Source organism: Corapipo altera, unplaced genomic scaffold, assembly GCF_003945725.1.
Source record: "Corapipo altera isolate COAL_440 unplaced genomic scaffold, ASM394572v1 1, whole genome shotgun sequence".
Lineage (NCBI taxonomy): Eukaryota > Metazoa > Chordata > Aves > Passeriformes > Pipridae > Corapipo > Corapipo altera.
The window spans coordinates 37266922-37279393 of record NW_020884873.1 but is presented as its reverse complement, the minus strand read 5'-3'; the positions used below and the strand labels follow the sequence as shown (position 1 = coordinate 37279393).

Genomic DNA, 12472 nt, shown 5'->3' with positions numbered 1-12472 from the left:
TTAGCTACGTGATTGAAGTATAGGTGTGTTTTTAGGTTATGTGTTATAGAATCAATGTTACAGTATCACTGTAGCAGTGTACTGTATCACTGTGATCTACCACACCTATTTCAGGACTTGTGAAGAGTTCTCTGGTACTGTTATTTGTTATTGCCTGAGAAGTACAGTCAGCATGAGCTAGGGTTATTTGTGCAGGTGGAGCCAGTTCTAGTACCCTTATTCACTGAAAGATAAACTTAACTTCTGCTAGAGCGTGCACAGAGTTTCTGAAACACTAAATAGTGCATAATAGTAAAGGGATGCTTTGCATTACTGTAGAATAGTCAGGATGCTCTCCTAGCATTACCTGGTGTTTTGTTCTCTTACCACCTTCTGATTGTAACTGAAGTGTGAGACACAGTCATTCCATTTCTGAAACACTAAATAAGTGCAATGAAGTGGTTTCTCCACAAACCATTAATTAAAAATAAAAATAAAATAATAATAATTAAAAAAACCAAACAAAACCCAAAACAAACAAAAAACCCCAAACCAAAACAAACAAACCCCCAAAACAAACAAAACCCCCCCACATACCAAAAAAACACAACAAAACAAACAAACAAACCCAAAAAACCTACCACACAAAATGCTAAAATGTTGTAATTTCTTATGTTTAATTTTAGTCTTGGAACTGAACCAGGTGATTATTCCTACTTACGGAACTGTGCCGGATCAGCAAAACCTTCATACTGCTGAATGGGTGGGTACTTCTTTACTTTAACTTGATTGCCTGTCATATATGCTCACATAGATATGCAGCAGACAGCAGCTGTTCAGAAAACTAGCATTCCTTTGCATTTACAGCACATGCAGTTCATCTGTGTCGTTGAATCTGAGTAGCTGTTGTCCCCATTTCCCTAAAGTTACCTGAAGTCATTGACTCAGATGTGAAAGTACAGGCTGTCACAGGCACTGGACTCATTTAAGAGTGACCCATATATATTCACTGTAAACCAATACATACACGTAGACCTCCTCTCTCTATGTAATTTTGTTCACAAATGTATAGGGTTTGTGTGTGTATACAAAGATAAATAGTTCTGAACACACCCTACGTATGAACACACCCTACATATAAACACACATACCCTGTAAATTCGTACACACCCAGGTATTAGTTGGCTGACATGTGAGTTCAAGATTCATTTTTACAGAAAGCTTGGAGACACCAGGAAATTCCTTACTCCAGATACTGAAGTGACAAGAAGGAAAAAGACTAAGAGGTGTCTGTTCCCTTTACCAAAGTTCAAATTTGCCAGCTTGCCTAATGTTCTCTGCAGTTAACAGGCTGCTGGCTCTAGCTCAAGATCCCCTGCCTCAAATCTCATAGAAAACCAGTACCCACGGTAACGGGAAATGAGTTTCGTTCTGGGTGGATACCCTTGCCTCCCCTGCCTCTGTGTTTTTGCAGCTTCGTTTGAAGCTGCTTCAGTCTCTGGAAAAATGTTTAAACATTTTTGGAAGCATGAGGTGCAACCAAGAGCTTTCATTTCCCAGCTGAGTGCCCTCCTTCTTAGACCCTCCATGTGGTTCATTGAATTTTTTTAATGTATTTATAGGAAGTAGAATAGCATCAAAACAGCTGGACTGTCATATACCTTGTGGTTAGAACAGTTTCTTCTAGCAATCTTCATAGAATTTATTTTTATTTCTCCTGAAAATTGATGGTCAAAATAAATTTTTATTTTTGGGTATTTATATATATATATATAATTTTTATTTTGCTAGTAAACTCATGTTTACTAGCAGTTGTAATTGCTGCTCAGTTTTAGCAGCATCTTCTCTGCATTGCTACTTCGGTGTCAGGCCCCCCTTGTCATTCACTGGGTAGTTTCAGTGAGTTGGAGGACCCAGAAAGATAAAATTGAGATATGCTGAACCTGATTGCTAAATGAATGAAGGCGAATTTCAGGTAGAAATGGAAAGCAAAGAGGAAGCCTAACCTTAAATGATTGAATAGAAGGGAAGTACTATGCCTTTTATATAAACCTAGATCATGCTTTGCACCTGGAAGTATTCTGGAAATTTTATTTCATTTTGCAAGTCATTCTGGAGTAGCCAAAACTAAGTAAATTATTGGCTAATAGAAGCAGTCCTGTTCTTCTTATGGTACTGTCTCTAATTACAGGGTCATATGCTAAGTTTGCCACAAGATCCCTGCCACATTTGACATTTGAATAGGACAATTATCTTCAAGAAGCCTAAATTCTGTGTGAATGTTGTTTGTACTACTTCAGCAAGGTGTAAATGTGGCAGGAAATTACAGTGAAGGAATTAAAGGCTCTTATGACCAGTGAAACTGAGTTCAATTCTAGATAACTGGACTTGTGAAGTCACAGCCAGCTTTTGTTTGTTTCCTGAGTGTCAAAGGAGACCATCTCTGGCCCCTGTTTGCATTAGTTCAAAGTAGTGACTCTCTCTTTGAAGAGAGAGAATTGCTGAGCTCTCTGGGAAAAGTCACTGTCCTGGTGTCTCAAGCTGAACTCCAAATTTAGGAGACAGTGGACAGGTTTTGGGATTGATGTCTAGATGCCTTATGTGATCACTGTTAAAATGAGCGTTATACTGTTACTTTCTGTCCTGGTGGTTCTTTTAAAATTAAATTTTTCAACATTTGCAGAACATTGGGATTCAATGAAAAGAATACCACAGGCATAGTCAGAAAAAAATCTCTATTTTAAGCATTTCGGCTATTTAGATGTGGTGTAACAAAAAAAAAAAAAAAAAGACATTAAATAAAGAAGATAATAAGGAGTATTCCATAAATAGGAGCAGATTCCATAACTACAAGGAGCCATAGAATTATGTCATGTGATTGTAAATTAAATCATATATCATAAACAATATGTACAAGGAACACAAAATTGCATAGACATCATTAAGTCAAGCCTTTTCTAGCTCATGTTTTATTTTATAGTTTGTCTGCTTTATAGGTACATAGTTTGAATTTGTGTGTAACAATAAGATTTTTTTTGAGAGTCAACATCTTCAGAGAGGAGGTTAACTTCTTCAAACTGTCTGCTACTGCTGCCCCTCACATACAATTTCTTCCACAAGAAGGCTTCTGGGAAGTTCAAAAGAGTGAATTTCCCAACTCTTGCATCTCCAGAAAGATGAGAGTTGCTGAAAAGCAGGTTTTCAGCAGTACACTTTCTTCATTTTATTTAAAAGTAAGGCCATTTGGTCTCTCTCTAGTCAGGAGCGACTGGAATTCGTGCTGCAGCCAGCAGCAACCTGACGCTTAGACAGGAAGTCAAGTGGGTGTCTGGTCCAAACTTAGCTCAGGGGACAAGGCATCCCAATGTCTGGCCAGTTACCAGCTGCTTGCTGCTGACAGAAATGTGTGACTGTAATGACACCCCATATTTTTTCTAATTGTCTTTAGTCTATTTCAATTTTTAACATAGCAAAAATTCCTTTGCATGTTGAGGAAGTGAAAGAAAAACCTTCTTCTGATTAAGTGCTTGCTAATATTCTCATTGTTACTAAAAAGAGAACTAGAACAGTCCTCTATTGTTATTAACAAATATGAGTAACAAGGGAAAATGTTAAAGGCACAACAGTTTTATGGCCCTACAGACACAGACTAGCATTATTATGCAATATGCAAATAACATACCTCTTCCAGTATGATCTTATATATTATATGTATCAATGGCATCCAGAAATAAATGCTTGTGTTAGTCCTAATGTCAGAAAGTTGTGTCTATTAGTTGCTCAGAAGATAAAGTAATAAAAAATCTTGTTGTATGTCTGTGATAGTAAGAAGAACTTCCTATTTCTGTAACATTTTCTTCAAATGATCTCAAAATCCTTTACAAATAATGATGTTTCATGATATCCTGCTAATATAATTTTTTCTTTTCATTTACTTGATTTGAAGTTTCCTGAGGTGGGTAGAGAGAAATAACTGTGCTCCTGAATAAACACACTGAATTTTTCACCTTTGTAAAACCCACAACTGAAGTGCAACCTGCTGTCCCCGTGGGACTGTCACTGTGCCGCTGCAGAAGGATTTTTTGCAGGTGCCTTGTCAGCAGAGGCAATATTGCACAGGCTTTGCTCTGCTCTCTTCTTTCCCAGTACTGATTTATTCCCTGGCATGCCACAGGAAGCTATTCTGAAGCATATCTGAAAATTATGTGAGGTTGCAGACAAGTAGTTTATCCCTCCAGTAATGATTACATTTGCTATTGATAGTCACACCAAAGATTCATGCAGGCAAAATAAAACACTTCTTTTATCCTTTCAGTTAGATAAATCATTCCTGCAAAATCTCTTGTTATTAAAAAAAATCAGCTTACAATACTGTGCTTGTTCAGGGTGTAGTAAACAATAAATAACTGCAATTCATGTGCACATATTTTTTTTTATGCTTGTCTTGGTGCTGCCCTTCCCTCCATTATCCCCACTGAATGTTTAACTATATAATGCCTAGAGAACCCTGGAAAAGTGATCAGGTTTCTCAGTAGTGCAACTGTTTTTCCTCGTCTGGCATGAAGCGTTGCTGTTTCTGAAAGGAGCTTTCCACTTGCATGGTCTCCTTTCATCTTCTACTGCAGGCATCACATGTAGCCATGACTACAGGAGCAGTCTCAAGAGTGAGACACGGCAACTCCCCTTAGATACCAGCAAGCCTGGTTATACTTGCAGAGGGGCACACGGAAATCTCCCTCCTGAGGAGCTCTGAGTCAAGAGGGTGTTTGGGTGTTCCATAATGTGGGCATTTGAAGCCAAACCAGTTGCTTCAGCCTTTACAGCCCTGTGTGGAGGGGCAAGCTTGTCTTCATGTCCCACTTGCCCCTTCTCTGAGTGCCGCTGTGTCCCAGGGGTTGGGAGAGCAGATGCCGTAGGCTAGCGACTTGTGGTGGATTACCAAAGAGTGCAGGAAGCTCCTTATTCCTCTGCTGAGGTGGCTGCTGGGGGGTGGGATCAGGGAGGATGAAGAGAAGGTGGGGAAGGGAAGGGCAGGGCAGGGCAGGGAAGGGCAGGGAAGGGAAGGGGTGTGCATGGCAGAGGACCTCTTATGGCCAACCCCTCCAGTGTGACTACATTGCAGCACTTCCCAGCTCCAGCAGGATTCCAAAATCTCTGTGTACCTCTGCTGGCAGCAAGGGCCCAAGCAGTAGGGATGTGCAACAAGCATTTGGCACTGAGAAGGTGGTGTCTGCATTTATACGTGTTTCTGGGCTTTTTGTTACCTCAGGCTCCTTCCAGTCTTATTCCGTGGAGTGAAAAGCCTCTGATGCTCGCCTGACCTGACCTGTTCCAAATTCAATTGCAGAGATACATCCACATGGATGCGGTCAGGCTGCTTCTGGGCTAACCCATGTAGGTGTAACCTCAGTGTTCCAAAAAGCTTTAGTTACAGCCAGGTCCTCCTCTCCTTCAGATTTCATCTATTAATATAGCAACTAATGGTTCCCTGTCTCCTGTTGGCAGGCAAGCAGTTGGTTGTACAGCACATAGTTCTGAAGCATTGTGGACTGTGTGCTAAATATAATTAGTATTTCACAACTATTTATATTACATTTTTTTATTTATTAATGATGTTAATCAATATTAACTTGCTGTCCACTAGGATATTATTAAAACAGTAGAGTGCACAACCAATTGCCTCCATCAGTACTTAAAATGTGATTATGCTGTGGCTAAGAAAATTAGATAGTGCAGTAAATGGACCCCGTGTTTGTTTCTTACAAAATAAAGAGGTGTCAGTGGGCCTGTTCATTATTTTGGGTTATAATTTGCTACTGATACTTAAGAAAAATTACGTATTGGAATTTCAGCACCATTAACTTCTATGGCTATGCATGCAAGCTTGTGTGCATTTGTATGATGATAATGTTTGTAATATTGTCAAATAATATTACATATTAAAAACAAACAAACAACAAAACCAAACACTGTCTCAAAGGAATTAGTAACTTTAAAACACACCACATCTTTTTGGTTTCCAGTCCTGTTTTTCCCCTGATAATTATGTTGAATAATATGTGCTTTCCCATTATGAACTATCCAGTAGGGATTACAAGATATACCACACATGTGATTTAATGTGGCTTTCAGAAACTTGGCTACTACTTTCCCTTTTGCATTTTACTTCTTACTTTTAATTGAGCAACATTTAATGTTATATTACAATTGATTTATGTGGATCTTAATCGTGATCTCAAGTATTCAGGCTTAATGAGAAAATTCTTTATTATTGATATATGAAGTGTCTATGGATAGGTCAACTGAACAACATCCTTGTGATTAAAAGCAATAGTGATTACATTTAAGAAGTTAGCTTCATAAGTATGAATTTCTGTGTACCTGGATTTGTGCAGTCCAATATTTACTAATCTTTTAGCTATATTCCATTTATATATGCATAGTTTGAGAAAGAGAGAGAGAGATATAAAGGTGTATGTGTATGATCAATAATATTTATACACACATGTGAATGAAAACACATATGTGAGTAACTTCATGAGTCAGAATACTGATTAACAGGTAGCTTTTATATCTATTTTATATATAGTTTTTTATAACTATTTTATATAGTTTTTACTATATTATTATTGATAATCCAGTTAAGCCAGTTATTGCTGCTTTTATAAGTTTAAAGAAGACTGCAATTAAAGGAAAATTATTTAGTGAAGTTATGCCAACACAAATTATGTTCAAATCTCGTTGTATCAGAACTTGATTTTATGTTTGCTGTTTTCCATTTCTTTCTTCTCTACTCTGTGGAAGAAGTGCTAAAATGTGTAGCAAAAAATCCCTCAAAGCTATTGCTACTTTTATGATTTCAAATGCTTGAATTTCACAACTAAACTCTGTCTCTTTAAACAGAGGTTATTACAATGATATTCCTACGATTTCAAAGAGGAAAAATCCCAGTTAAAAAATCTTGTGCTTTATGCAGTGGCAACCCTTCCCCCTGTTATTCATTACCTCAAGATTTGGGCTCTGTTTCCAGAATTGCAACATGAAGCCATTTTAGCCTCTACTGGATCCTGTTGAGGTTCCAGGGGAGAGAGCAGAAGCTGCTGGGCTGGGCTCTGTGCCTGCTGGGCTCCGCTCTCCACACCTCCCTTCTGCCGCTACTCCAGCACCTCCCAAGCTGTCTCCCAGCAGGAGCTGTTGGCTGTTGTTAATGCTTTCCTCCTAATAGGAATCTAGTCAACATTAAATCATCATGGTTATGTTTTAAATGAGACTGGAGATGGTAGCAGAAGGGCTGTATTTCACACCCATGACTAGTCCTCAGCAGAAGGAAAATTTGTCAGGGCCAGTTCTGATTCTTGATGGGACTATGCTAACTTCATCTCTCAACGATTTAGAAATTCACACCTGTGACTTGCTTCAGGTGATAGAGATACTTAGTATCATTGTGATCTGGTGATGCCATCTGAAAGTTTTTTCCCCTAAAACTTTGTTCATAGTAGGTGGTTGTATGTTGATTTGGTGACTGCCCAGGTAGTCTCTGAATCCTAGCCTAGGCTGTGAAACTAACGTACAACATGTGTCTCTATTGGCCATATGTCAGTGTGTGTATGTATATATATGTGTGTGTGTGTGTGTGTGTGTGTGTGTGTGTATGTGCATGTGCATGCATGTATGTCAGCAGCTACTTGCTGTCAGGTTTGTCACAAATCCTGACACACAGGTAGGATTCAAAGAAAACTGTTCTATTCAAGAATCTGCTCAGACTTTTGAAGCAACTAAGTTAACAGGACCTCTTTACAGCAGGTCCTAGCCTTTGCTCATACAATGTAAAAAATAGTGAATTTAAACTCCCCCGAGCTTATTTAAAATACGGAAATTTTGTCATAATTATGAGGAGACACATCTTGGTCAACTGTTTTGGCTCAACCAGTAAATAGTAACAAAATAATCTACAGGGAGAGATTTAGGAAAAAAAAACATGGGAAATTTTGTTTTGGAAACACTGACACATGGTTCCTAAAACACTGTATGCTCCCTGGAACTCAGGTGCTCCTGACTGAAGACTATATTCTTCTCAATTCTTCACAGTTGAAGAACAATCATTTCAGGCTGCATTTCAGGGGATTCTGACACCCTAAACCACATTTCCATGGCCTTTGTGTGGAACAGACATCCCAGAGCTCCCAAAACCTAACCTAGCATGCCTCATGAAGTTTGGTTTGCATTGACAGGAAAATTCCAGGGATGGGACATCTGGGGATCTTTTCCATGTCCACAGCATACACAAGAGGTTATTGTGTGTCATTTTGCCTGACCTGATTCTGCCTTGGGCTACCTTTGTCAGCTGGAGACAAAGGCTCCTCTGCAGTTCTTCCCAGATTTGGAGATCTTACCTTCTCTAATGCCATGCTAAGACCCATTTCAGACTTTTGATATCTATCAATTTCAGTGGCACTGCCCCCGTTAATGCCATGGGTAGATTTGGCCAAGTGCCTGAGAGATTGGTGCTCATTACATAGAGGGATTCTGATAACATTATGGCTATACATTACCTGAAAGGAAGGGGTTGTTAATGTGTGATAGTGCCCTCAGTAAGAAACTATAAATCATTACTCAAGCATTCAGGTTTGCCTGTCATCAATGTGTCTGTATTGTTTCACACATGAAATAACACATTAAGATGTTGTTAGTGGATATGACAATCTATTCAACTTTCCTCTGGGGACTAGATAATGGCTTATGGATTTATTAAAACTTCTGATTTTGGCATCTATTATAACATGATGGATGAGTGGCATACAACAATGTTTTTTTGCGTGTTGTGAATAAAATGAGAAATAAATCCACATAGTATCTGTCTGCTTTGAGAGTTCATCTCCAGCCTGGCCATGTTCTTTGTTCTCTGGGCAGTGGTGGGTTCAGGTATAAGTGTGCGTGAAACTGCTGCTTTTTTTTCCCCTAAGAATTGCAGAGATGCTTAAACTTCGGGCAGGTAAGGGGACAGATTGGAATGCACTAATTCTGAGACTCCCATCAAGCAGCAACATATTTTGCAGACAAACTATCTAACAGTGTATCCATGACGGCATACAAATTACTGGACATACACATTATGTGGTACTGGTGCTGCATCGCACTGCTTCTCCCAATGTGAAAAGCTAATGTACCATTTTTAAAGAAGAAAATCAGGTCGAAGTTCTGTTGATGTCATGTAGAGACTTGACAAATTCCTCTGGATATTTTTTTTCCTTCAACTTTTTCATTTTGGGCTTCTTGTTACACAAGGCTGATACACCTTGAATTTCTGTGTTCACTGAAATACTGTGTAACAGGAAGCAAGTAAGAAACTAGCAAGTAAAGATCCTCATATTAACCTATGCTACCTGCCTTCCAGGTGGATTTTGATGATAAGCCTGACTCCTTGTTCTTCAGTGATGGGCAGCGAAGAATTGACTTTGTTTTGGTATATGAAGATGAAAGTAAAAAAATTACTCATAAGAGGAGTGATCGTAAAAAGCATAAGGTGAGTTATTGTTCATATAGTGGGTGTTAGAGCCATGGGCAGAAAGGACAGTGCCCTCACCCAGAACAGCAATTTCATTGCCTTACTTTTCAGAGCTGGGAAACTGAAGTCCATCAAACTGAGCAGGGAACAGGGCTCAAACCAGTAGATTGCTGTGTAAATAGGCAGAACTCTGCATATCATCTCTGTCAGTGTGTTCTTGGTGACCTCAGAGTATCTTCCTGGGAGGGAACCCTTTAGGAGATTTGAGCAGAAAAATGCTGGTATCAGGTTCCTGGTTAGAACTAGACACCAAGTTCTTCAAACTGGGGCAATTTCCGTACCTACAGTAATTCAGTTAGATCCCTAATGGACTTTGGTATTAAAAGCAGAGAATTCAGAAGAACCCAAAGGAGACAGCTGACCAGGTGCTCCAGATCACAGTTATGAACACAGCTGCTGACATTCTGCCCAATAAAGTAGCTAAGTTCTTTATGAGAAATAATTGTACATTATGTTGCCACCAGAATTTCTCCCTTGACACTTCAACAGCTTGGCCCTCCCTAGGGACCTTGCAAAAAATTTCTGACTATAGCCAGTGACTTCTTGATGCTCCTTAGCAGCTATGAACCACAATAATAGATTATATTTAATTATTATTTTTTAATCATTTCATCAGTTCCACCAGTGGCCTACATTCATTATGGCACCCAGAGTCACAAACCCAAGCTATTTTAATCATGACCAAGCTATTTTAATCAGAGAAATATACATCCATAAAATTGTAGGCCCCTTGGCACCTCTACTCACCCACCCACATCCTTCTCTGATTCAGCAGGAGTCTGCGTTCCAGCAGCAGGTTCTGGTAGAGACAGGCCAGGACAAAGATATCACTGAAAGCAACTCATATACAAATAATGATTTGCAGTTAGGAAAGAGAAGAGTAGGAGTAAAAAAGCCTGTAGCTAAGTTGGTTGATACTGATTACAGAATGTTGTTGTTGGCATTAATGGGACAGCCATAAGGAATGTTGTTAGCAGGGTTTGAGGGAGTCCTGCTGTGGGTGGATGTTGCATTACACATGATCACAGGATCAGCAATAAAAATTAATTGAAAGAAGTAATTAGAAACAAAAAGCTGCCCCTTTGGAAAGAATTGTTTTTATCAATTAGCATTTTACATTTCAGTTTGTAATATTTGGCCATTGCCCAAATGTATTTAAAAATATAATGAGCATCTTTTCCAAACAGTGATGGAAATTAAATGTGAGCAATGGAGTAGTATTTTTAGTGTAGCTTTAATGGTAGACATGAGCCAGAACAAAACTATGAATAATTAGACCAGAAGATTGTGGGTAATGAGCTAGGTGCTTTCAAAAAACTTTACTTTTGAAGGTCTTAGTCCCACAAAGATCCATACTGAACCTGTGGCATGCTGAGGAAGAAAAAGCAGTCTACGTACATGGAACGAATGCGAGAATAAGAGCATATTACCTGAATGATAAGGTGAAGACTGAGTGACTGGAGAGCAGTTCTGTGGAAGAGGCCCTGATGGTCATTGTGGAGAGCAAGCTGAACAGGAACCAACTGTGCAGCCTGACAGCAAAATGGCCAACAAAGCCTATGTGGGCAGACGTACTGCCAGGAGAGTGAGACACATAACTGGTGTGACGTGGATGTCTCAGAAGGAAGCTGAAAACAGCAGTGATAGAAGTTTTCAGAGCCAGAGCTTTATTGTGCACAGAATTTGGAAACTCCAAATTAGGTTACTAAAAAATAGGAAATCCAGTGAAGTCTGTTCTCGTAGGGTGACATCCTCACATCACTGAACTCAGGAGCAGGGTCTACACTGGCCATGTGCAACGTTACTGATCTGTGAAATCTAGGGATCAGGAGTGCAGTCGCTGGGACAAATTCTGTCCAATGCACGCACCACCCCACCTGATCACATGACACGGAAGTCATTTCAGAATTTAAATTATTAGTGGACATCTACAGATCTACATTTCTGAAGTAAAATTGTTTGGGTGCTGCACTAGGTGGTTTTGTATGATACTGAGCATATAGGAGTCCCCAAACACTTACTGAATTTAGACAGAAGGATTTGAAAATCAGACCACAACCTACATATCCAATTTACTGGATTAAGAGAAAAAAGGCACAGATGCAGCTGTTCTTCTGCAGCAAGAGAAGAATCAGATCCTGGGATTATCATTATTTGGATTTTAATGACTTTCTGTCCTTTTTCAAAAGAATTGCATGAGTGTAACATTAGTTTATGTTCATTAGCACTATTCTTGGGAAAATATCTCAGAGGACAGAAGGAAATAACTAAAAGCATGGTGTGATTTGGATAATAGGAATAAATATATGGGACTCTGAAGCTCTCAGAGATGCACGGTGGCACTGTGCTTCTCTCATTTCCATTTGCTTCTGAGATCTGGAGGCAAAGTCTAATGAAATGGCAACCTTATGGAAGTTTCCAACATAGTTTATAGATCCAAAAGTTAGCGGATAAGTTTCATATATGCAATTCAATTCAAGCTCCAAACCTTTTTAAGATGGTATACAATTAATTTTGCAAGCACTAGCAAAAATCAAACTGCCAGGAGCAGATTCCAGAAACTGTACCTTGCAAGCATTTGAAATTCCTGCCCAAAACATGGCTTTTAAACCTACAATTTATGTTCCCTATTTGTAAGGATAGGTTACCATCAGATTAGAATTTAAATATTGCCAGTCTTTTCAAAAATGCTCCCAAATGCCACTTCTATCTTTTGGGATCCTCAAGGAGCTCATTGTTGGAAGTCAAACGTTCAGGGGCGGAAAGGTAAATTCAAAATAAATCAATGGAGAGTGTCATTCTCATCCATCTACTTCCCTCCAACAGAAATATACAGAAAGACTGTCAGTCATTTAAGTAGGAATGTGGGCGAAATCTTCATTTCCAGCCATGAAGGAATTTGTGCTTCACAGAAATAGACATATTTTT

At 39.1% G+C, this 12472-nt stretch overlaps 1 protein-coding gene across 2 annotated transcripts in view; it reads left to right on the top strand.

The window, feature by feature from the left end:
- ANO6 (anoctamin 6) overlaps nucleotides 1-12472 on the top strand; it is an 87053-nt gene that overhangs the window by 26086 nt on the left and 48495 nt on the right. For both annotated transcript variants that reach the window (XM_027661929.1, XM_027661919.1), the window contains exons 2-3: nucleotides 666-742; nucleotides 9374-9502. In XM_027661929.1, coding sequence (XP_027517730.1) covers nucleotides 666-742; nucleotides 9374-9502 — 206 coding nt within the window. The remainder of the gene's footprint in view (nucleotides 1-665; nucleotides 743-9373; nucleotides 9503-12472) is intronic.